Source organism: Drosophila sulfurigaster, chromosome 3, assembly GCF_023558435.1.
Source record: "Drosophila sulfurigaster albostrigata strain 15112-1811.04 chromosome 3, ASM2355843v2, whole genome shotgun sequence".
Taxonomy (NCBI): domain Eukaryota; kingdom Metazoa; phylum Arthropoda; class Insecta; order Diptera; family Drosophilidae; genus Drosophila; species Drosophila sulfurigaster.
This window is the reverse complement of record NC_084883.1, coordinates 13,212,426-13,239,161: the sequence shown is the minus strand read 5'-3', so window position 1 is coordinate 13,239,161 and position 26,736 is coordinate 13,212,426. Positions and strand designations below refer to the sequence as shown.

At 35.2% G+C, this 26,736-nt stretch overlaps 1 protein-coding gene across 3 annotated transcripts in view; it reads left to right on the top strand.

The window, feature by feature from the left end:
• Nucleotides 1-492: 492 nt before the first annotated feature.
• LOC133842509 (homeobox protein invected) overlaps nucleotides 493-26,736 on the top strand; it is a 59,219-nt gene continuing 32,975 nt past the window's right edge. The window contains exons 1-2 of one of the 3 annotated variants that reach the window (XM_062275620.1): nucleotides 493-2,353; nucleotides 22,866-23,089. In XM_062275620.1, the coding sequence (XP_062131604.1) occupies nucleotides 937-2,353; nucleotides 22,866-23,044 (1,596 nt within the window). In that variant the 5' untranslated portion in view covers nucleotides 493-936 and the 3' untranslated portion in view covers nucleotides 23,045-23,089. Of the gene's footprint in view, nucleotides 2,354-22,865; nucleotides 23,090-26,736 lie in introns of those variants that run through there. The other 2 variants (XM_062275621.1, XM_062275619.1) reach the window with 2 other exon arrangements.

Sequence of the window (26,736 nt, the reverse complement as noted above, 5' to 3'; positions counted from 1 at the left end):
CAAGCCAGAAACTTATGTACGCTGGAGATTTACGACTTAAATGCTGCAGCGCATAATCAAAAAGACAAGCGCACAAGGAGCAGGCGACGTTGGCAGCGGCAGAAGGAACAACACCGAAGGCAGCGACGCTGGCAGTGCACTTAATTAACAAATATACAAACACTTAACATAACCTCAACTGACAGGCTGACCGCGGCAGCGAAGAGTGAGTGAGTGAGTGTGCTGTGCTCGCGAGAGCGAGACAACGCTAGTGTGCCAGCCAAATGCCTCACACCCTTACTCGCAAACACAAACACACACACACACACACACAGAAGCGAAGCGCAACGCAGCTCGTTGCTTATTGGATGTTCGAAATGCGAGAGAGCGCAGTGAGAGAGAGAGACAACTGTGCGTATGTGTGAGTGTGTTGTTCTTATTGCCGTTCCGGTTTTTAGGCCCTGCGAGTGAAGCGACTGCTCGCTCTTTTGGTTTTGCTCATTTCTGCCGTCTCGTTTAGTTGCAAGTTCGCGGGAGCTTCAGTTGGTTCAGCTGACTGGCAGAGCGCACGTAGCGGAAACCCGGGCGAGACACTTTTTATTGTTTTTCTCCACAACCGTCGTCGAGCGCTTTTTAATAGTTTTTATTATCTACTATATCTATACACACCGCTTTTCGCCGCTCGCCTATATAGAAAACTTGAAAGCAGCGAACGCCACCTAGCGGCGAGCAGCCAGCAACTGTGCGCGTGTGCTTGCCTGCGTACGTGTGTGTGTGTGCGTGCGTGCGTGTGTGTGCGTGTTCAATTTGTGTGTGAAAATGCCGACGGCTTTGCAAGCGGGCAAATCAGACTGCAGCCAGGGCTAAATTGATCCCCGTCCCCCTGACCCCCTCACTCTAACCACCCCCTGCGTGCCCTAGAACAAAACTGCAACTGCAACAGTGGCTGCTGCACTTATGTCCACGCTGGCCAGCAGTCGCCATCCGACGCTGAATCTGACCCTCAAGCGCAGCCTCAGCAGCAGCAGCAGCAGCAACAACAACAACGAACTCCAGCCGCAGTTGGAGTCGCCTGCCACAGCCACAGCGGATGCAATGCATCCGGATTGCCTGCCCCTGCCCCTGCCCCTCCCGCTGCACGGCAGCCGCAGTCCACAGCTGCGGCCGCCCGACGATGGCGACATGGAGGACGCCAGTTCCGCCTGCGATGAGCACATGGTCAACATCCTGGATGATCCACCGGATGAGGACGACGGCGATGCGGAGGAGGAGCTCGATGATGCCGCCAGCTGTTGCAGCGAGAACAGCGTGTTGAGCGTGGGTCAAGAGCAATCGCATGTGGCTGCCGCTCAAGCGCGTCAGCGGCTGCTCATGAGCCAGCTCTATCGACCGTCGGCATTCAGCAGCGTGACCACGCCCCATTCGCCCAGCGAGGCAGAGGAGGCAGCCGGTCAGATGGCGGCTCCAGCTGCAAGTTTTCAAGAGGAATTCCTCCGTAAATCTCAACTCTATGCCGAGGAGCTGATGAAGCAGCAAATGCAGCTGATGGCAGCGGCTCGAGTGAATGCTTTAACAGCGGCCGTGATGCCGTTGGGTGGCTTAAGGGGTCCCAAGGTGTCGCAGCAACTGCAGATGGCTGCTGCAGCAGCGGCAGCGGCAGCCATGCGACCCACAACGGGGCAGGATGCGTTGGCGCAGCTGACGGCAACTGCGCTGGGCATTGGAAGTGCGGCGCATCCGCATCAGCTGTTGATGCAGCAACAGTTGCAGCCGCTTTCGTACCAGCAGCAACAGCAGCAGCAACATCAGCAACAGTTGCAGCAACAACACTACAACAACAACAACAACATACAGCATCACAACAACAATGTGCGCGAAGTCAAGTTCAGCATCGACAACATACTCAAAGCGGACTTTGGCTCCCGCCTGCAACAGCGTTTGGCTGCTGTTCCAGGAGCAGCCGCAGCGGCTGCAACTGTTGCAGCTGCAACGCCAGCAGCAGCCTTGAGCCTGAAGGCGCCACGGAAGTCAGCGAAGCCGCTGAACTTGGCGCCCGTTCAGCTGCAGTCGCAGCCGAGTCTGAGCTTCTCCAGCAGCCTGGCGAACATCTGCAGCAACAGCAACGATTCGAATAGCACAGCAACCAGCAGCAGCACAGCGAACAATGCGCCAGCCATTGATCTGGTCAAGTCGCCCAATGCCACGTCGCCAGCACCCGCCAAGAGTGTCGAGGAGGCAGCCTCAGCTGCAGGGGGAGCAGCGGGAGCAGGAGTAACGGGCGCAGGATCAACGACAACAACGGGAAACAGTTCCACGCCCATCGTGTGGCCAGCGTGGGTTTATTGCACCCGCTACAGCGATCGTCCCAGCTCAGGTGAGTTCCAGTAGTTGATAAAGTAAAGATAACTCATCAAGTTGTAGAAATTTCTAAAGCGGTATTTCATACTTTATTGAATGAAAATTTCGAACAAGCAAAAGTTATAATATCTTAACTTCGAAGGCACCTTATGTTACCTTTAGTGAGGAGAAAAGATAATCTGCTTAACTAATACCTTAACAATACCCTCCGAAGATACCCTTTGAAGACTTTAGTGATGAGAAATAATAATATAATTAGATTAGAAGGAAACCTATTGCATCCAAAATTGCAGAAATTGCATTTCTATTGAAAATATTTGAATAAATTAGAATGAAAATTGAATAAATAGTGAATATATTAATAGCTTAATAATCTACAAACTTCGCAGGCACTTTATGTGGACTTTAGTAATGAGAAATAATAATCTAATTAGCTTTGCACAACTTACAAAGAAAACATTTTAATAAGATAATGAGATAGGTTTCCTATCGCTATCAAAATTTCAGAAATTGCATTTCTATTGAAAGTATTCGTATAAATTAGAATGAAAATTTAATAAATAGTAAACATTAATATTTAATAGGTTAATATCTACACCCTCCGAAGATACTCTTTTGGGGACTTTAAGCACAATTTACAACTTACAAAGGAAACAGTTCTATGTTTAAAGAGATGCAAACATTTTGCATCCGTTTGCATTTCTATTGAATATATGCGGATAAATTAAAATGAAAATTGAATAAATAGTAAACATTTTAAAAAGAACACAACTTGCAAATGAAACAGTTCCGACTACTCATCATAGCATGACGATAACCAAATTGAATTTTACATGTAGAAAATTGTGATTTATATTAGTGAAAAGTCCCTTTGAAGGGAACTTTAAATCCTATTACAAATTAAGAAGGAACCTTAGAATAGTTAGAGTTCCTCATAGAAAATAGACTAATCAAGGGTCAATTCAAGTAATGCCAAGAACAGAATAGAAGGTAAAAGTCCGATGAGGAAAGACCTCACAAAGGATTCGTCCTACAAAACTCAATTACTGAGCAGTCAATTCTTCTCAAAAAGATAGACAGGAATATATTTCTTCAGACAGGGATAGAAAAGTAAGAGCTACATCGGAAAAAGACCAAAAAATTACAGAAATCTAATCAAATGAAACACATACATATGTATGAGAAAAAAAAGTCCTCATACAATAAACAAGACTCCTAAGAAGTCAATCCTTCTCAAATAAACATAGAAGTATAGCATTTTATAGGAAATAAAAAAGAAACAGAAAAGTCCTCATACAAAACTGAATTCCTGAGCAGTCAATTTTTCTCGAGGAGAAATATATGAGGGACAGAGAAGTAAAAGCTACATCGAAAAAGACCAGTAAAGTGAGGAAATCAAACCAAATGAAATACAAGAGTGTGAGAAAGAAAGTCCTTATACAAAGAAGACTCTTAAGAAGTCAATTCTTCTCAATTAAACATAAGCATAAGCATTTTATAGGGTTAAAGCATATTCTTAAGAAACACAAGGAAATAAAACAGGAACAGAAAAGTACGAAAAATTCCTCAACAAAGTGCGGAAATCAAAGCAAATGTGAGACACCTGACAAGGCTGCTGACAACTGCGCTAAGCTCAACTCTCAACTGAACTGAACTCAACTACTCATAGAGTGTTAGTGTATTGGATGTGTGGAGTGGCTTGAGTGGCTCGTAAACAGTTGAGCAAACAAAGTGGCAACCACAGAAGAGAGAACTCGCTGACGCCCTGACGTCCGTCTGCCTTTTGCTGTTGCCTTTGCTGTTGCCTTTGCCTTTTGTCGTGGCGTCAATCTGCAGCTCATTAGTTTGCAACCACCAAAAAAAGGGACGCACACGCTCACTCCACACACAAACACACACATAAATACAGCACACTCTGAGCACCCTCACTCCAATGTGTAGTCTAACCCCACAATGCTATGCCTCCTCCCTTTTCTTCTCCCTCTCCATCTATCCATTTCAACCACATCCACAGGCACTTACTCGGGGCTCATGAAGTGTCTGCTCGAGTGGTTTTTATGTCCTTATGGCTTATGTAACATAACTTAAGCTCATTATGCGCCCTGACTCTCTCCCTCCCTCTTCCTCTCTTCCATCTCTCTCCCTCTCTCTGGCTGACAATCATGGCACTCATGAATTTAGTTTATGCCACCGCAGAGAATTTTCGAGTAATCGTTTGCCTAATAATTTGATGTGGCAACATTATCCTTACCCTTGCCACCACCCTCCACTTCCATTTCCAGTTGCAGAGTCACTTTTGACTTGTCATTAGCCAACACTGCCCCACAAAACCATATGTCTGCCATTAAGTAGTAAATCAAAGTGAATAAAAGCCGATTGCGACTATAATATGGAAGTACTTGAGTTAAGTGTATGATTGGAAAACAGTCTATTGTCTATTCCAATAAAATGCTGGAATATGACATTCTTTTAAACGATAATAAATACTTAATCAATTTGTTGATTATATGATGAACTTGTTAGTGAAGTGATCCCAAAGCAATTCTATTAAAGTTTAGAAAATTACACAATTGTTTAATAATAAGAGTAGTTGACTTTAGTATATGATTGTCAATTGTTTCCAATAAATGGAAATGATGAAAATTTCAAAAATAAATTCTTAACACATTTATAATAATATTTATATTGAACTGAACTAAAGTAAAATTCAATATATTGTTATAGATGACTCCAAAAATGTTTCCACTTTCATTCCCAAATTGCTTAATACTAAAAAAAAAGTATTTGACTTACATAAGTTTATGATGTGGAAAAAAGTAGTATCCAATAAAATGCTGGAATAAAAAAATGTTAAATTATACATTTTTACTTTGAATACTATATAACAAAATTTTAAATTATAAATTTTTGTGATTACATGCAAAGATATTATAAACTTAATGAAATCAATGAGTATATAACAAATTTTAGAAGTTTTAAAGGGTTTCAATTTATTTTCAAAATATTTCCATATATATTTCACAAGTAGACGAGAATGTATAGTAAAGACCAATTTTAGTTTTTGTACATAAAAAGATTAAACATCAAAAAAGTATTTGATAAAGAATACATCAGAATCGTAATGATTTCAAAAATCATTCCAAGAGTCCATTGGAAAATAGCCTAATAAGAAATTGCAAATTGTTTGTTAGATGAAATATGACTTAATTTAATAAAAACATTAAATTTTTGGCGAATTAAGTTCAGCTGATGTTCAGATAATGATATTTTGCAAAGATTTTAAATAATTTCCTTCCAATCTGTAAGTTGGAAAGAAACTTGAAAGGAAGTTGAGATCTTATGAAGTATATACTTAATTACCAGAACTTTTCTAGGTACTCATTAGGTAATCATTTTGCAAAATGATCTATTGATTCATTGTCGCTAGTTATAAGCGAATACTTATGAGTGTACTTGCGAGTGTACTCATACGATTTGTTCCGGCAATTTGCTCATTACACTGATTAATGTCACAGGCATCCATTTGAGTAATTGCGGGCACTCAGTTGTCAACCGAGTCGTAGCCCCATCTATCCTCATACTCGCACTCACACTCACACTCGAACACACATACTCATATTCGTATTCATATTCGTTGTCGTATTCGTATTCGTATTCATTCCAATCCCGAGTCGAGTGCATAAATCTACGCTTTTAGGTGGGTTTGTCGCGTTCGCTAATTAACCACAAAAACGAAACGAAACCAAACGAAACGAAGCGTTTTTCTCCCTCCCTCTCTCTCTCTCACACTCTGGGTTGTTGCTATCTCTCTCTGTTTTTTTTTGAGGTGTGTTTATTGTAAGTATTATGCAGTTCTTTGTTGTTGCTGTTGTTGTGTTTATAAATTTAGCGTGACTAAAACGAGATCTCGATCGCATTTGCGGTTCCATAATTTGAATGAATGTTGTAGGCGATGGCGTCGACTCCAACTCCAACTTCGACTTGAAACTTCGCCTGAGCTAAAGCCAGAGTTGGAGCTGCAAACAATGATTTAGCGTGAGATTTGAACAACAACAATAACTGCAAACAAAAAATGGGACAGCAAAAAAAAAAAGTATCATTGAAATGCACACACAAAATTCCAAAATAAAACTCATAAATCTGACGCTTTTGAAAAATTGCCACGGCCAAGCGACACGAAATATTATTAAATATTATTTAAAGGTGTTAATTTGACAAATTAATGCGACGTGACGTAAGATTTGATAAAGCCAAGATAATTTAGTTCCTAGCAAGCACATGGAACTAGATTGAGAACTAACATTTAAAGCTTTGACTTGAAACTAGATTCTAGTCTTTAGCAAAGAATAAATAATAGTTGGTATTTTAAGACATGGATGGACTTTAGATTCAAGGAAACATGTAGTTTAATATTTGAGCTAAATCACAGTGTAGATTAAATTTATTATTAACTTGAAGTAGCTCATTAAACTAGTCTTAGTATTATAAAATTGATAGCTTCCTTATTGATTATAATAAATTTGAAGCAATTATTTATTTAATCAAATAATTATGAAATTGACAGCTTTCTTATAGTTTTATTTCAAGCGAAAAACATTAAAAGCACTTTAATACTAATCACTTTATTGATTGGCTTTAAAAACATTATTAAAACTGAAAGCTTTTCAGCGAAAGCATAATCGAAAGCACATTAAAACGTAAGCTTGTAATTGAAAGTTGTTTTACAATATTTATAGTTGAAAGCCCATTAAGATTTATATTTTTATTAATCGCTATTAAAACATTATTTAAAGCTTTTTAACGAATGCATAATCGAAAGCACATTAAAACGTAAGCTTACTTGAAGAATGCAATTGAAAGTGTCTTAAAAATAGTTGTAGTTATGTTCAAAGAAAGGAAAACTCACGTTGTTGTTGTCAGCTGGGAAAATCGTGCAGCTAAAAATCGTTAAAAGCACTATTAAAGTTAAACTTTACATGCAATAGTTGTACAAACAACATGTACAGCTATTACAGCATTGTTAAAGCACAATAAATATAAATGACTTAATAATCTACTTCAAAACGAAAGTTGTTTGCCTATTGTTGTCAGTTCAAAAAATACTTAAAAGCACATTAAAGTTGTATGTACATGATAATAACAATATTCCTAAACTGTTGACTTCAAACAAAATATTTTACGAGATAACAGCATGTTCGAAAAGCACCTTGAATGCTAGTTGAAGTCGATTATTAAATAGTTTGGTAAAGTAACATTATGTAGGCTTGCCTTCAAAAGCTCATAAATGGTGTGGATTGCTTGTAAAGTTCACTGTAAAGTTGTTAGAGTATTGTTAAGGTTTATTATTGATTTTGTCATTGGATTAAATCGATATTTTTAATGTTTTGTGAACAAAAGTGTTCTCGAAAGCTGCTTAAAATATGGCATAAAATTTCTATAAAATTTGTTATCGTTCTCTTTAATGATTTTTCATTGTAATAATACTTTGTAAGAGTAATTATATATTATCTATTAGTTGAAACAAATCGAAAACATATGAAAATAAAAATGCTATTAAATTTTTTAGAGTTTCTGTAAACATGCTTAAACATTTTGGATGATTATTGAATGAGAAAATATACCTATGTTATTTCCATAATGTTGTGAATAAAAGTGTTCTCGAAAGTTTCTTAAAATTCAAAATATTAAAATATTATTGATTTTCCATGATTATAGTATAGTTTTCAAGAGTAAAAATATATCATCTTTTATTTAGGTCTGAAAAAGAGTTTTGAATTTGTTAGTTTCTGTAAACATGCGAAAACATTGTTTTTTTCTAAGAGTATTGAATGTGGTACAAGAGAAAATATATATTTCCATAACGTTGTGATCAAAATTGTCTTTGAAAGCATCTGAAAATATGGTATTCAAATTTCATTTAAATTTATTACAGCCCCCTTTATTTATTATTGATTTTTCAAGTAGTTATTTTTATAATTTTGTGACGAAAAGTCAAAAACATTTGAAACACAAATAAAATTGCAATTAAATTCGTCACAGTTCTGTTAAATTGTTTATTAAATTTTTCTTAATTTATAATATATTAACTTAGTTCAAAAGCAAATGTTTGTTAAGTATTATTATTACCATCTTAACATGGCTTTAAATTTGTCGGTTATTTTAAATTTGAATGAAACTTTTCAGTGGATTCCATTGACTCTTTACACTTTAAACTTTGCTTTAAGTTGTTTGTTTTCATGTAGAGTCTTTATTTTATTAAAATGGCAATGTTAACACTTTGGGGGATAAAGGCGCTTTAACAGCGATTTGCTGGGCTGCCAATTATGTTAGAGAGAGACAGCTAACAAAACTCGATAAACTCTCGGCTAACTTGTGGCTGCCAATTTTCGCATTTGTCCAGCACTTGGCGCTCATTTAACAGTAGCCTCAGAGGCAGCAGCAGCAGCAGCAACAACAGCGATCGCCACTGAACCATTAAGTAATTTTCAATTTGCCCAGAACGAGCAACAGCAACAACAATGCAAACGGGCAACAAACGATGCGAGGCGATGCGGCAAGCGGTGTGGCATGAGGCATGAAGTGGAGTGCGGTGTGGCATGGCGGCTGCTGCTGCTGTGGCTGTGGCTGCCACAACAATGACAACGTAAACAAACGAATTTCAATTACCCATCAGCCAGCCTGCAATTACCTAGAGTTCTTCTCTTCTCCTCCCTTCCTTCCTCAGCGGCAAAAGAATTTTCCGCGCTGGAAATTGACTTGGAAAAAGTTTTTGCGCTCAATGGAAAATGTGCTTAGAAAATTGGCCACAGCCATTTGCTATTTGCCATTTGCCAGATGCAAAACCAGAACATTAACAAGAAGAAGAAGAAGATGCAAAAAATTCTTTTCTCTCCTCGCTTCTTCGTTGAAAGCATTTCTCTCCGCATTTCTCAGCCACTTTCTCCCATTAAACTGCGCAGTTTATCACAATCTTTGCAATTGAAACTACAGCAAAATAATTTAGTACTCTGCCGCATAATTGTGATTGAGTGGGCCGCCCATCCATTGATGTTCCTTGCCACTTCAACCTCATATCATCTTTAGGTTCATCATCGTCTTCATTCTCAATCTCAGCCACCCAGTTGGGCGTTGTTTTTGGAATCAATACTTGCCACAGGCGACCTACTTGCCACAGACATGTGTTGCATGCGTGGCATGTGTGTCTGCTGTGGCAACTAGTCAGCTTTAGCTGGCCAAGTGTCTAAGCACTTTAGCTGACCAATTGCTTTGTTGGCCATGAAATGCCAATATAACTCTATTATGTAATTGCTGCTGCAATCGAAATAACAAAAACAGCACATGAATGATAATAATATCATATTAAAACTGTTTAAGAACTAAAAATGTTAAACTCAAAATTTACATAATACAAATAATCGACAAACTAAATATATTTAATAAACCCTTTCGATACTGTTTGAAATTGATAATGTTGTACTGAAAATGATATGCAAAAATATATAATGCTAATACTATACGAAAATTTCACGATACTTAAATTCAGACATTAAAACAACTGATTAAAATATAGAACATGGAAAAAGATAAAATCAAAAATAACAAAATATCAAACAATAAATTGCGACTCGATTTTTTTTTGTGTTGTAACAACCATAATGTCCATTGGTTCTTTTTAATAAGTTATACAAATCAAGAAAATGAAATTTAATATAAAAAATGTGTAAAATAAATGTGGAATCTTAATTTTTATAAATATTTAAACCGTTTTTATGACAACAATTTGTAAATCACTAATCAGAGCTAAAATTACAAATATAATAAAAAATAAAATAAAACATTTGTAGCCATAGGTTTATTAAAGTATTTAAAATAAATCAATAAATAAATCAAATAATTAAATAGTGAATATTTAAGCAAGCAAATTTCAATTTAGCTTTTTTAGAAAATGTGAAGAAGTATTTACAAATGTATTTTAAACAAGCGACGAAACACAACTTTTTCAATTTTTTAGGGAAAAATATTTGCAAATAATAATAATCATAAAGTTTTATTTTTAATATAAATGTTGAATATAAATAAATGTTATTGTGTGTATATATAAAAAGTGCAGTATTATTCTTAAAATATACCAAATTATTATACCACAAAAGTACTAAAATATACCGAAGGGTATATATATTGATATATTATATATTGATATAGTGCTACATTCGAAATATACCATAGAGTGCAAAATATGCCATACAAAAGTATTTTTTAAATAACTTTTTTAATTTTTATCTATGCGATTATACAAATTCGGTAATCATAAATACTGTACTACAAACAGTTTTGAAAAATAAAACGATTGCAATTAATAAATATCAGTAATTATAATAATTGTTCACTCCAATGCAGCGCTATTAATAAACAATTTAATGAACGTTGTTATTAACTTTTCAAAGACAAAGTGCACTTTTTAAAGGCTGTAATCAATTATTGATTGCTTTAAGAGCGCCTTCGCTCGCTTTGTAGTACTAGGACAATTTCTTTAGGCCCACTTCACCACGATAAAAGTAAAGACCAATAACAAAAACAAAAATAAAAACAATGCAGACTGAAATGGGCCTTTAACATGGACAAGCTTTATGACCCAAATGCATTCATAACTACGCATATGCGAAGCTGTCACGTCATATGATAATCACGATATGGGCAATAGACGCAGTGGGAATACTTTTCACTCCCCACTCTCCACCTTCTCCTCTCTCTTCTCTCCACACTTGGCAGTCTTGGCCTTAGAAGGCAAATTGAGCCATTGAAGCGAGGCAGCAAACTTGTCTAACAATTTGCTGTTGTCGCTGTTGTGCGTGTTTCTTTGAGGAGAGAATGTTTTGCTTTTCGCTGGAGTTATGCTCAGCTCTCGGGTTTTGGGTCAAAAGCAGCATAACTCAACGCCTCAGAGTCAGAGGCATGGCAATCAGCTCGAGGCGCGATTTATGAAGTGACAAAAATTAATTTCAACTGTTAAGTTATCGCCAACTGCAAACTGCAGCAAGCAGCAAGCAGCAAGTTGCAACTGCAACTGCAACAAAACTGTAACTGGTAGCGCCTTTTAAGGCGCAACTGCTGCAACAACAACAACAACAACAACTGTTGTTGCTGCCATGCGCCTCGCACTGGCAATAAAACTGTCCACTCTGGGCCTGGCCAAGAGTTCCCGGTCCAAAACGAGACCATATCAGCCAGCAAAAATGTCGTTTAAACTGTGCTGCTGACCGCATTTGGTTAATGTGATCTGCTATTGCTTTTGTTGCTGCTGTTGCTGCTGTAGTTTGTCACAGTTGTTGCTGCTGCTGCTGGTGTTGGGCCTGTCGCAGATATGGTCGCAAATTGTTGAGGTTGAGGCAAATGCTGTTAATTGTACTGTACCCAGTAATCGGTAATCAGCAACGACTCGACAAGACTGCTGTATACTGGTCAATATTATTATTTATTTATTCGACAACTGTTTTATATTTGCGTATATATTTTTTATTTATAAAACTTTACTAGAAAAGAGAGGAATAAATATACGAAAAAAATACATATGTTTATATTGCATAACGAAATAAATCATGACTTTATTTATCTTCTTTATTTATTTCCTAATATAACTATTGCCGCCAAAATTATTTTATAATTTAAAATATAAAATCAAAATTTGGAATGGTAAATGTAGAATAAAATCGTAGCAGAACCTGTAATCTAACCGCATTATTTCTTTATTTTATAATATGTTAACCAACACTATGAGAAACTTTATCAAAAAATAGATTGAATGTAAACCGTCACTGCAAAAAAAATGCAAAGTAAGAACACGAAGTTTTATAAGCTCTCATCTCTTGTTCATATACTATGTATAATTTAAATAGACAATTCATGAATTTATTATATTATAAATATAAAATATAAAAAATCATGTCGCCTTCATGCAGCAACAATAATATATCCTCTACTTTCGTTAGAGTTAAGCTATTTAAGTCTATCTCTTATTGGTTGTCTTCTTTGTTGTCAAACCTTTACATGTTGAGATTTTAATAATCACATCCAGCACCTTCTACTCCATTAAGCACTTTAAGTAATCTGCTAAAGTCTTTCATAGTCTTGTTAAAATTATAAATACATTTCAAATGTCTAATTTCAGTTTTGTCATCATTCTAAGTTGACTAAATTAGATTAGATGTATAGCACACTTTAATGATGGTTTTCTATTTATTTATCTTTCAGTGATGCTTTATATATTAAACTAAAAAAATCATTTGTTAATGTTCATTTGAATACATATATTCAAACTAACTTAAACAATAATAGCGAATAAATTTATTATTGTATCAAAACTCATATTGAGGCATTAAAAACGGAAGAAAACATCGTTCAGAATGTCTTTCTGTTTTAACAATATAAAAATGCTACGTTTAGCTATTATTGTTATTCAATGTTTATATATTATGTGCCATCAACTTTGCTTGAAGCAAGCTATTCTTTGTAGAAGAAAATGCACTTAAATATATTAATTTGTTTGATTAGTTCAATAAAGTAAACAATATTTCTAATACTTCTCATGTGGCGTAGAAAAGTATCTTAAATTGTAACACAGGGTATCACTCAGTCAAATCCACTTACCTACAGCACACTCGACTATTTTTGGTTGATCTTGAAATATGATATTCATACATAAAACGAAGCTTTCGCATGATTACAACAAGTTGTTTTTTGTAAGAAACCGGTTAAGCTAGGGCTGAGAATCAGTTCAAGTTCGTAAACTTTATGCAGGGTATGTGCTAGTCGGTTGACCAACTGCTGAGACTGTTCTGGTTGTGTGGGGAGGCCAACGACATACCGAAATTACGGAATGTATTGACGTTTCACAGTGTTTCACTGTGCGTATACGTAACACAGTCGCAGCCAAAGACAAAGCTTGAGCTCGCTTCAGCGGTGCCCCGGGGACCACCCAGATAGTGGACCAAAGCAAAGCAAAGCAAAGCAAAGCTGAGATCGAGACAAGTTTCCGCATTTGGTTTCAACATTCAACATTCGACATCAATTCAGATGAATCGAAGCATTTGCTGGCATATAAAAATCATTTTTATAACTTCATTTGTGTTAATTTGAAAACGAGACAAGGCGAGGCGAGACGAGACGCTGAGCCAAAAGCCGCAGCGGAATGTTTTACCGCTTGCCGTCAATATTTACAGCTGTCAAAATATTTCTCTACAAGCAAATGACTTCATTCATCAGCATACCCGATGCCGAGAGCCTGAGTATCGCCCCCCTGAAAATGTGGGCTGGGCAGGTATTTCATATTTCTCTCCGTATGTCTGTCTGTCTGTGTATCTTTCGTATTTATTTCTTATGACACGGCAACAAATGCGATCAATCTTTGGCACGAGGTGACTGCCAGTCAGTCAGTCCGTCATTCAGTCCGTCAGTCAGCCAATTGCTCAGTCAGCCAGTCAATCAGAGGGCATAAACATGCATTAAAAGCCAAGCGGGCAACACAAATAAACAAATAATCAAAATAAGCCTCATTATGACTCTGCAGACAGTTGATGCAACAACAACGACAACGACAGTCACTACAACAACAACATCAACAACAACCTGAACAGCAACAACAACAACAACAACCAGAACAACAACTTGAACAAGTCGACAAAGAATTTATTGAAAACTAATTAAACCTGACGGCAGCCACAATTCATTTGTTAGAGTTCTTTTTAATCGATTATTTATTGCTCTCAGTCTGAAATGTATCTTATACAGCATTGTATCTATATCTATATCTATATCTATATCTATATCTATATCTATATCTATATCTATATCTATATCTATATCTATATCTATATCTATATCTATATCTATATCTATATCTATATCTATATCTATATCTATATCTATATCTATATCTATATCTATATCTATATCTATATCTATATCTATATCTATATCTATATCTATATCTATATCTATATCTATATCTATATCTATATCTATATCTATATCTATATCTATATCTATATCTATATCTATATCTATATCTATATCTATATCTATATCTATATCTATATCTATATCTATATCTATATCTATATCTATATCTATATCTATATCTATATCTATATCTATATCTATATCTATATCTATATCTATATCTATATCTATATCTATATCTATATCTATATCTATATCTATATCTATATCTATATCTATATCTATATCTATATCTATATCTATATCTATATCTATATCTATATCTATATCTATATCTATATCTATATCTATATCTATATCTATATCTATATCTATATCTATATCTATATCTATATCTATATCTTTCTTCACAAAAATTGATTTGTCGATCCCCATTTGAAAGATTTGTTTGACTAACAACTAATTTGTTAGCGCATAATTGAATTGCAGTTCAACATTGTCGCTGACACCGGCGAATTCGAATCTGGTTCACAAATGCGAGTATCACATTCGCTGTGCAATCAAATTGAGATACCATAATGACAAATCGCTTGTATCTTGCAGATACATTTACTTTGATTGCTCCAAACTGCTCCACTTAATTCAATGAACATCATAACGAATATATTAAGTAAAAGTTTAAAGATTGCCAATTTCAGATTAAATAACATTTTGTTGAGAATAACTTTAACTTTGTGGCTTCACATGTAATTTAATACTTTCTACTGCTTTCGAAGCAGATTTCACCTTAAATATATGAAATGTGATTTTATTAGCGTTGTTTGTAGTACTTAGATAATGCTGTTGATAACATTCGGGCGCCAGTTGAACTTTCGCTTATACAAAGTTTGGTTTTGTTAACTTTATTATTATTATTACAAGTCGATAAAACAATGTGACTTAGTCAGCAAAGTTGAGTCTAATTGCTATAGTTTAAAAATTGCTATAGTTTATAGCATTATCAATAATAATAGGATAGAAGTAGGTTGCTATATCAGAACCTAAAATAGAATGATTATTTTGACAACATCTTTGATATTTATGGTGATTGTCTTTAGTTACTGCTTTAAAAACCTCACTCATAATCAAAGTTTCTCAATTTAAATTAACTTTTAATAAATTTTATTGAATTGAGAGAAGCGTTAGAAAAATCAAAATAGAAACTAATATACATATAGCACTCAGACAAAGTGTCATAAAATTTGGTAGCTCTAGCTATGACAGTCTCTGAAATATGAACTTTAATATGAATGGACAGACAGACAGACAGATGGCGATAAGGTCATGTAGTTTAAGCAATTGATACTTAAAAAGGAATACTTTGTGGGATCATAAATTGTTCGTCTTTTATTACTTTTGTTTGACATGTTCCTAGCACACTTTTTATACCCTTTATATTTCACATAGAATCAGCTTGCTTTGCTGATCTGAATCTGAACATCAGACATGTTTCGGTAGGTCACACTGTAGGCGAGTTTTACGGCTCCTTTTTGGCGTTAATTGAGGCACATAACTAACGCCCTTTCGGATCATTGCCTGAGGGTCTAGTGAAGAGACTGCTGGCAGGAATTTGTTGTGCAGATGATGATATTGAGTTGGGTTGTGGTTGATGTTGTTGCTGATGCTGTGACTGTGACTGTTGCTGATGTGGTTGTCATACAGTTGACATGTCTGTCGTCTGCTGGATGGGGGAGCTTTGATTATTTTATGCGAGTGAGTGACGGGCAGGCATCTTGCGTTGGTCACGACAGCAGGGCCCAAAAACTGATATGCACTTGGCCGCAGTCTCGCTCCCTCTCTTCCTCTCTTTCTTCCTTCTCTCTTTCACTTATTCTTAGTCGCATTCTGTGAGCAATGCTCGCTGCTTGATGCGTGTGTGTGGTCAACCGCATTTGTCAAGTTTAATTGGGAAGCGAGTTGGGCTTTTGGATGCCTTATATTTTTTTTCGAATGTGGTTTCACTTTTGCTGCCGCTTTGCATAGCCCCCGCTCCCTCCCCCCCCCCTATCACTCACTCTTCTTTTGAGACATATGTTGGCGTCGGCGTCTTGGCTTGCTTATTGTTTGTTTATTACTTGTTTCGCTTTAATTACTTGTTCGTGATGATCAACATGAGGATGAGTTGTTCTCCGCAGTCGTGCGGCCCGCAGTAAAACCGATAGTCACACTTATTGGAATTACTGCTTCATTATCATGTGAAACGATTTCCCAGTCCAATCAGAGCAGACTCCAACTCCAACTGCGACTTCAACTCGCTCGCTTGGAGTTGGCCAACTCATAATCTCTTGACACTTGAGTACCATTCAAAGGTCTTCAAAGCTGTGTGGCCAGCCAGCAAATTCAAATCAGCTGAGATTAGTGAGAAACAAAAACCAAAAAAAAAAGTTCGTGGTGCGTTTGCGTGTAAAGTCGGAAACCCACATAAACGGGTTCAACACAACAACAAAAAAAAACACTGAAAACTGAAATGCTGAAGCTGTCGCTCTGCCTGTCGCTCTTTACTAGAGACTGACTGTAGCTGATCTCAAACTCGGCTCAAACTGATCTCAACGCAACGCAACGCAACTCAACTCGATACGACGCACGAAAAAAAAACTGTGGCATAAACCGTGTTGCCATCAGGCCTCGAGTGCTCTGTAAATATTCAGTTTGCAGCGCAACGATAATTGAGAGATTCTAAGTCTTCTTCTCGGAAATAATGAGGCGCAAGTGCTGCAAAGTGCCGCAAAGGGGGCGCCAGAGACTATCGCAGACTATCCGACTAGTATCTGGCAAACAGTTCGATTTGATCTACTTTGAAAAAGAATGAGAAGTTTGTTCAAGGTATAGCAGATTAAACTATGACGCTAAAGTCTTTAGATCAGAAGTATTTCCTTCACTTTTCATATGAAATATTCTATTGAATAATGTCACATTATTTGGGAACGAAAAGTGCCGAAAGATGAGTGAACAAATAGGAGACATGTTGTATGGAAAACTCAGATGAAAACAAGATAAAAATGAGCAAAATAATATGTACTTCAATAAGGAAATATTTAGGAAGAAGAGGTGCTGAAAGATGTGTGGACAAGGAAAAAACTTAGAACAAATAATGCTATAGAATAACTTAAAAATTCGCGAAAAGCAGACAGGAAAACGGAAGAATATGATAATGAAGACAATTTTGAAAGTAATGAAATGGAAGTAAAATATTTGAGGATAGAAATTTTGTAGGTTAAGAAAACTAGATAAAATTGCAAAAGAATATTCAGGTCAGCTTTAGAAAAGTGTGACAAACTGTTAGGAAAACTTAGATAAAACAAGAAGAAACTGAGGAGAAGAATATGGAATTAAATAGGGAGATATTTAGGAAGGAAAAGTGTCAAGAGATAGTTTAACCTAATAGGAGATAAGTTATATGAAAAGCTCAGATATAAACAAGGTGGAAAAGAATAAGAGAATTATACATTATAAAATAAAAATATATTTGGGAGAGTAAAGCGCTGAAAGATGTGTAGAGAAATTGGAAGCTGACTATAAGGAAAAATTTAAAACCACCTAAAAGCAAGAGAAAACTGTGGAATTAAATAAGGAAATAGTTGAAAAGAAAAAGTGCTGAAGGATGTGTAGCCGAAATAGAAAGAAACAATAAGGAAAAATCGCACGAAAACAAGAGAAAACTGTGGAATGAAATACGGAAATATTTAAGAAGGAAAAGGGCTCAAAGATGTGTTGACAAATTGGAAGGAAAATAAAAGAAAAAATCTTATAAAATTAAGAGGAAGTTGAAGAAGGGAATATGGAACTATGTAAGGAAATTTAAACAAGAAATTCTTAATTGAATATACTAAAAAAGGAATCATGCGAATAGAAAACTAAGTAGTAAACATCAGTGGAAAGCGGGGGCGACTCCATTGAAGGGGCATGCGTTGAAGTCTCATAATGTCAGCGAGCGATAATGGCGAGTCTGATGACTCAAGCAAGCGTTTTGAGCCCACAAGGCTATCAGCTATTGTCTAACGCAGATCTACGAGTATGTGTGCTTCCAAGTCAAAAGCCCAATGCCCACTCAAGCTGCATGCCCTTGCCTCATGCAACAGCAACTGCAACGGCGACTCGCAGAGTTGTGGCGCATAATAAAATTAAGTCGATTCTCGGCTCCAGGCAAAAGTTGCGCAAGTTGCAGCCTCTGGTCTCTGGTCTCGGATCTTGGGTCTCTTTGCCATACAGATTCGCGCTCTTCTCGTTGCTGTTGTTGTTGTTGTTGCTGCTGTTGTTATTGCTGTTGTGGCTGCCACTGGACTGAGACCACCCAAGTTGACAGCGAACACGAACAGCGCTTAAGCTTGTCCTGCTGCTTGGACTTGGACTCTGCGATTGAGACTGCGACTCTGATCGAGAAGCAGACACAGAATGCAATCGAGGGGGAGATAAAGAGAGGGAAGAGGAGGGAGTGGAGGAGAAGGGAATGGCTCTTGGAGAGCCGTCGAGGAGCCAGCTCTAATAAAGCTCGAATGTTCAGCTGCGAGAGCATACAAATAAATTGTATTAAGCAGTTAGAAACGAGCGATCTTGAAATGCAGTTTATGGCACAGTGATAACTGCGTATGATGAACTCACGCAGCTGTCTGTCAGCGAGAGCAGCAGTGCAGCACGACTTAGGGATACCCTGTAAAATGTACTAAATAAGGCACCTATAGTTTAGTACTCGAAAAATATTGTAAAATTTAATGAATACATGTTTTTTTTTTATTATTTTATTTAAAGTAAATAGTAAATATTCTACTGGCCACGTAGAACAAATTACTTTTGAAGTTATTAGATAATAACAACTTTAAACAATCTTAATGTTGAGAATGCTGTAAATATTATAAAATATTTATTAGAATTAGAATGAAAGGTCCCAAGAAATTAAAATTGGTACGAATTCTGAAAAAAAACTGTTAATAATATAAATATATAATATATTTAGTATTTCTTTTCATATTATATGAATGAATGCCAAATGGAATTGACATTAACAATATATTCTGTTTGGGAAGAGAAGTTAAAGAACTTACGAAAAGTCTCCCATTAAATATATACTGGACTTTTGAACGAGTATTAGAGTAACACAAATGCTTATAAAAAAAGGAAGAAAATTACAGTCGAGTAGTCTAAATTTGGAGATACAAGCCCCTCGTTAAAAAAAAGAAGGAAACATATTCTACAAATTTACCAAAAGTATACCGCAAAAATACTAAATATACTGAATGCCATATTTGGTAAATCGATATTGTACCGCAATTAACACACACTTTAGGGTATAAAATATACCAGATTGTCGCTCAAAGCAACCCGGTTGCAGTATAATTAATTATAATTAATTAATTAAGCTATAGTAATTAATTAAACTATAGTAAAAATTAAATTTCTGTAAGAGAAATTTAGCAATTTTTAATTGCTGAAGATTGCATCTATAATACTGCTATCGTATCGAAAGAGGAAGATTAAATTACTCGCCTATTCATATTTCTTATATTTATTCTCAAAATTGTCGTAGGATTCTTTACCTTCGTTGTTGCAAACTTTAACGAAAAGTCAACATACTTTATTACTACAGGGTATTAAACGTAAAGACTTGCGAGAGATACACGTATATGCAATGTTTATTTTCCGGCCCGTTTCAATAATGCTGATATATAAGTACGCAACGTCTCAGTCGTGAGCGTCCATCATTGAAGGTCATCATCGTTATCAGCGAGCTCATCATCAGCTGCATCATCAACATCATTATCATCGGGAGATCATTACGGCTTCATTGCGATTTATGTGCGTAATAATTGTGACAAACAGAATGACTGGAAAGTCAAACCCGACCTCGAGTCGGGAGTGGAAATGGAATTGCGACTGCGACTGCAACTGAGAGTGGAACTGCAGTTGACATCTGTTGACAATCACGCAATGATCAAGATGATCAAGATGATAATGATGTTGATGCGACTGCAACTGCAGTAATTAAATTGCAAGCTCCATTCGATTCGATTCGACTCGATTCCATTTCATTCGATTGCGATGCGATGCGAATGGCATCCAAACAAATCTATAGACATCGCATCGTGGGGTTTCAATTGAGGACCGATCGCAGCGTTGAGCTCAAATTATGTAAATCAATTGACTAAAATGAATGATGAATGACGTATTTATTATTCAGAAATAATATCGCATCAACTCGAACTCGAACTCGGAGACTTGAGACCTCCCACATCTTCACATCTTCAAAGCTCTCATTGAGTTATGCAGAAATTTCGAGTCTTGTGAAAGTGTTGTCACCATAATTGTGTTAACATCGATTTATAATCAATCATTCCCAGCTGGCTGCAGAAAACCCAAATTGATCTCAGGTATAAGAAATGGATTCATTTCGGAATTTCACACTCAACTTATTAATGGGTTATAGCAAAAAATAATAGCTTGGATTAGAGATTGTTAGAAAAATATATTTTTCGGTAAAAAAATATAAAGGTAATACATCATTTTTAAAAGAATCTTGACTCTATAACTCTAATAAAAGATGACACGATTTTAAAGTTGAAATTTTTACTGAGTATAAAAAAAAGTTCTATTGAGAAATTTTAAATATAAGAAATATAAAAGATTTTACAAAAATGTAAACTATAAGCATTTCAAAGAAGTATAATAATTATTTAAAGTTAGGATACAAAAAAAAGAAAGACATGCGAGTGAGTGTTATTAAAAATGTCAAGCTTTAGACATGCAGAATTATATACAAATTTATATTGAACTGTAATAAAATTAAAAAAATATTTTTGCAGAAAAATAAACTATAAAAAAAGTTGTTTATTTTAAGGTATGAGGTAAAATATTTTAGCATAGAAATGGAAAGTAATTTAAATGAAATGGCATTAAAATTGCATCAAAGAATTTGTATCACTATCGAATCATCATCATTTGTATCATCATCATGGGAATTTGTATTTGTATACAAGTCAAAAAAGAATATCATATGATATAATTCCATTCAACAGATTGTAGCAATGAGTTAGTTATTATGCAGTAGTAAAGAGAATCAACTAAAAACTAGAGATTTTCTCTTGCATAACAAAGTATTATCTTTATCAGTCTAAAATATTCTGCAGGAATTGTGCCATGAAAATCTAAGATATGATAATTTAAAATATGTGAAAAAATATCTCATATTAAATTAAAATGCATTTAAAAAAAATAATGTGAATGATTGCATTAAAAATCTTTTTGAAAAGTATTCATATTACTACAAATGAGATAAAGATTAAAAGTAGTAATAAGATAAGTTTGATATAGTAGAGAAGAGGTAAAAGGGACTAAAAGTAACTGTCACCTCACGTATAACAAAGTATTACTAGTTGCCACTCTGCGTTGCACAAATCAGATCTATTAGATAACAAATGAAAACACAAAAGATACTAAAAGATACAGGTGAAGTTTATTTTAATAATTAAATTGAATAACTTCCAAAGTCATTTCTATTATTACATATCACTTATATGATGGAAATTTCAATTTAAAGATTATAGTAAAAAGTTAATTTTAAATTATATACTATGTTAGGCTATAAATAAATTGCGATTTGCTATCTCTCGTATAACAAAGTATTGACTGTTGCCACTTTGCATTGCACTAATCAGTGCAGCAGGATTTGGGCAAATAAAGATCTATTAGCTGGCAACTTGCAATCAGCGCGATTTCAATTTGAAGTCACGCCTGCTCGACAGCTCGCTGGAGTCTAGACTCTTAAGTCTTTGCATTGAATGTGCCGCGGGGCAGTCGCAAGATGAAGCTGAATTTTGGTTTTGTTTTCGGCCTGAAAACGGTGTCAATAAGATTGATGGCTGGAAGCCAGCTTCAGAGCTAGAGTCAGAGTCAGAGACAGAGCCACAGCGAAGTCGAAGTCGAAGTACTCGTGCTTCAAGCTCAAAGATATGCAGAGAACACATAGAGACGAAGTTGCATTTGAAACTGGATTGAACACACAAAGTGGATGACTCGTGTGTGAGAGTGTGTGTGTGTGCGAGTGTGTGTGTGTGCCACTTAACTTTGGTGTCAGTCAGTTTGTGGAGCTGGAACCGAGGCTGGATGATGACGATGTGGACCACACAGGCGGCAAATGTTGATTGCCGACTTGACTGACACTTTTTGATAAGTTGATTAAAATGTTTTTCACTCGGCGGCGAGTCTCGAGTGCATTGACATTGAGCTCATTTGATTGACTGCATGACAGACTCAAAAGACAGACAGACTGAAAGTCTGCTCCTAGTGCAATGTCTTGAGATCAGAATCCAATGCGTTTGCTTCCCGGAATGAAGAGAAGGGTTCAATTAGCGCGTACTTAACGCTAAAAGCGATTAAACTCGATTCCTCTTTCAAGTCGGTATCTGTATCTGTATCCGATTTCGAATTGCTTAATTAGAAACTAATGTTGCAGGTGCCGCGAGTTTTACTCGCATTTGTTTATACATTGCCGCTGGTCATTAATTCGACTTCTGTTTTTCTGTTTTTTTTCTGTATCTTTGCAGGTAATTGGCGTTTATTTATTTATTTATTTAATTGTTTGCTTGCTGCCGATGTTGATGTTGATGTCGATGTTGATGTTGTCGCTAAGCCTTCAACTTCAATTAATTGTACAACTTGCAGTCAGACAATTTATGTGCACAACAACTTCGATACCAATTCCAATTCCAATTCCTATTCGTAAGTATCTGTATCTGTGTATCTGTATCTGTATAGAGAGCTAGGTATCTGAGCTGAGCTGAGCTGCGTTGAGCTGCGCTGAGCAATTGTGTTTTGCTGCCGCAAACGATTTAATTGCCTTTTTAAAGGTTAAATTATTTTGTAGTTTATGTTTATATTTGGTATTGATTAATTGCAATTGACTCTACCTCCCAAAATTGGCCAATCACTGAAATTTTGGAATTTATTTTTTACGTTTTCCGTTTCTTGTTTGTTTTGTTTTGTTTTTTGTGTTCCTTTTTTTTTGCTATAATGTTTTCAACATGTCTATAAAAAGGCGGCTTGTCGTGCACAATCGCCGCAATCAAATCGTTTAACCACAAAACTCACGCAAAAAAAATCATACTATATAAAAAAAACTAAATAGAATTACGATTGCGATTGTGAATACGAATGTGAGTGCGAGTATGAGTATGAGTGTGAGTACTTTGAGTGGCAAAAAGAAGATGACGAAATTCTTGTGACAGTTGTCCAAAATCTGTTCTAATTGATGAGGTCGCACGAGTACAGTGAAGCCACAATATGAGGGAATATATAGAGCTCCTCCACAAGCAAATAAAGAAGTCTTATATTGAGTTAGAAGAAACAAATTTATATACAATGAATAATAAATAATGCATAAAATAAATATTAAATATCATATGAAATATAAAATGATAAATTAAAAATAACTATGAAAAAATCTAATGAAAGAAAGAATATTAAAGTAAAGATGGGAATATACAAATAAATAAATATTAATAAATTTGTTAAGATATAAACAATAAATTAAATAAAAGAATATAATAAGAACTTTAAGAAAAGGAAAAAATCATAAATCAAGAATACATAATACATATGATAAGAAGTATACGAGAAAGAAAAAATAATAAATCAAGAAATAATAAAATAAAAAATAATAAAAGAATAAAAGATTATGAGCAAAAATATAACAAAATTCATATAATTACAGAAATAAATAATCAAGTTGATTATAAAAATAAAAGCTGTATTAGACACTTCATTATTTACTTGTTAAATGAATACAAAATAATAAAAAAAAAGTCATTTCATCATCACACTTATCTAATGAAACATTCTTGAAAAATTGGTTTACCCCTACAAGTACGTTCTTTACTTTTAAGTTAAATGATGTTATATTAAATGAGTAATAATGTATATTACATATATGTAATCTGTAGTTAATTAAAATAGGAAATACTCAAATTCAATATTGCGTAAATTATTGAAATCCTTTTAAATTTCAAAGCATTTTTTTTCTCGTAAATTTTAAAGAATATTTTGCATAGCTTTTTCAAATACCTTAATTGTGCACTTACTGTCAATACTCACTGTACTTCATGCTTGGTAAATTATGCAAGAACATCTTGTTGACAAGACTCTGATTGTTCAATTAATACGAATATGATCGGAGAGAGAGAAAAGGAGCCACATGACTGAGGAGAAACCCCAGCTGAGTGAAATGAGTTGAGCTGAGGAATGTTTTCTGTCCATTAACAAGTTGTCCCCAGAGTCAATCATTTGGGTTACGGTTTTTTGTATGATGATCCTGAATGCAATTGGCAATTGTCATGGTTTTGTGAAACATCTGCCTGAGATGAAGCTGGAAAGATGGGAAGAGAATGGAAAGGGAGTCAGGGAAAGGGAGTCAGGACTAACAGCTTCCTGCTGTGCGCATTTGCATTTATACATCGTAATCATATTTTTATTATTCGCAGTTAGTTTTTCAGTTCATGTTGCCAGGTTGGGGCCTCAATTTAAATGATTTAACTGCCTTTGATTGAAACATTTCATTACGAGACGAGACGGCACAAGATGAGAGTACTCAGGCTTCCTTTTGTTTCCTGCTGATGGGTCTCAGTTTTATTTTTGTTTTTTTGGGGATTTAAATAATTGGATATGCGTGTGGTAGCTCAGAATGATGTAGTCAGACCCACATCTGCATTTAGTTGACGTTCTCCAGAGTGTTCTCTCTCTCTCTGTTTCTTGTGGCGCCTTTTAAGATGCAGCTGCAGCTTTAAACTGGCGCCTGGCTTAAACTTGATTCACATTCGGATCTTTTCGCTTGCGGTTTATCGCATCCCCATTTGTGGGAAGCAACTGTTTTAGTTGTACGATTTGTGGTTTTACCCTTGGGGGCAAACTTATTGCCGCATTCCATTCTCAACGCTCAACTCTCGATTCTCGATTCTCAACTCTCGACTGGACTCCACATAGTTTTTGATTTGCAATTCAAATTGCGGTTTCACACACTAATTGCAGTTTCGTTTCTCTTTGATCTGCTTTCAATCACTTCACATCACATTTAAGCCAATTTATTTAATTTCAAAATTAATCAAAATTAAACTACAACTTAATCAAGAACTATTCAGTTTTGATTGCTCACAAATTGCTCTTTGAATTAACTTGCAAGTTCTTTTTGAAAGTTGTTCATCTGATGCAATTTTATGTGAGATCTTTTTGCGATTCTAAGAATAAAATTTACGATTTTTACAAGTTTTTAATTTTCTAAAATTTAAAGAAAGCTGTAATGTAGTTGTTAAGATAAAGCTCTTATGATAATCCCAGCTTAATCAAACAATTTTAGCTTTCGGCTTCCATTAAAAGGCAACAAACAAACAAAGTTTCTTTCGCACATTCGCCTTCTGGGTGGTCTTCAGTATTTAGTTGGAAAGTTGGCTTAAAACACGTGTTAGAAATGTACGACAACTCTTTTTAACACTTTTAATTTCTTTTCCAATGTAAATGTACAATCTTAAATACTTTAAAAGTGTTACGCGCCTCAGCAATAAAATGTTTGCTTCTTAGATGGAAATTGGATTAAGGGTTGGTAAAAGCGAGAGAGCATAGAAAACTTTGCAGAGAAGAAATAGGATTGTTATTTTTAAGTGTTTGATTAAGAAAAAAGACTAAAATTGAAGTACCCTTTAGAATGTTTATAACTAATTATTTGATGCAGCAAATCAGAGTTCTCTAAAATTTTTTTACTGAAATCTTAAGCTCCACATCGTGCTTTGGATTTCATTTTGTTTTGTTCAACAATTTGGAAAACTTTTGAAGTGTTGATTTAAACATATTCATTGACTTCGTACTCTAAGTAGTTGAAGCTTAATATGAAGTTTATTTTAGAGCTTAATTAACTATTGAATATATTCTCGAATTTATAATTCATTTAAACTCAGTTGCTGAAATCATTTTCTTGAGATATTATAACTTGAGATATTATAACTAGAGTAGAAGAGTAATAAAACTTTGTGCTCCGATATAGCCTTGTCCATTTGACTGTACAAACACCTAACGTAGATCTAAATTGTTCAAGAAATATTTTTCTATGGGCAAAATATTCTATATACTATGTGTCAACTAAGAAAACAACTATGGCATATTTTGTATGTATCTTTCTTACTTGTTTGTAAATATGTTTTTTTAAAAATTAATATACAAGTAGAATATACAAATTTATAAAAAATTCTTAAATCTTTATTCAAACATATGAAGTTGCTTCATACTTAAAGTATTCTTAAGGCACAAAGTAAAGCTGATTCATATGTCTCTTAAATTTAGTTACTGAAAATCGTTTCTTATAAAAATACCTTAAACTTATTTATTTTGTCATATTTTATGCATTTTGCAGAAATTAAATTATTTATTAGTAGT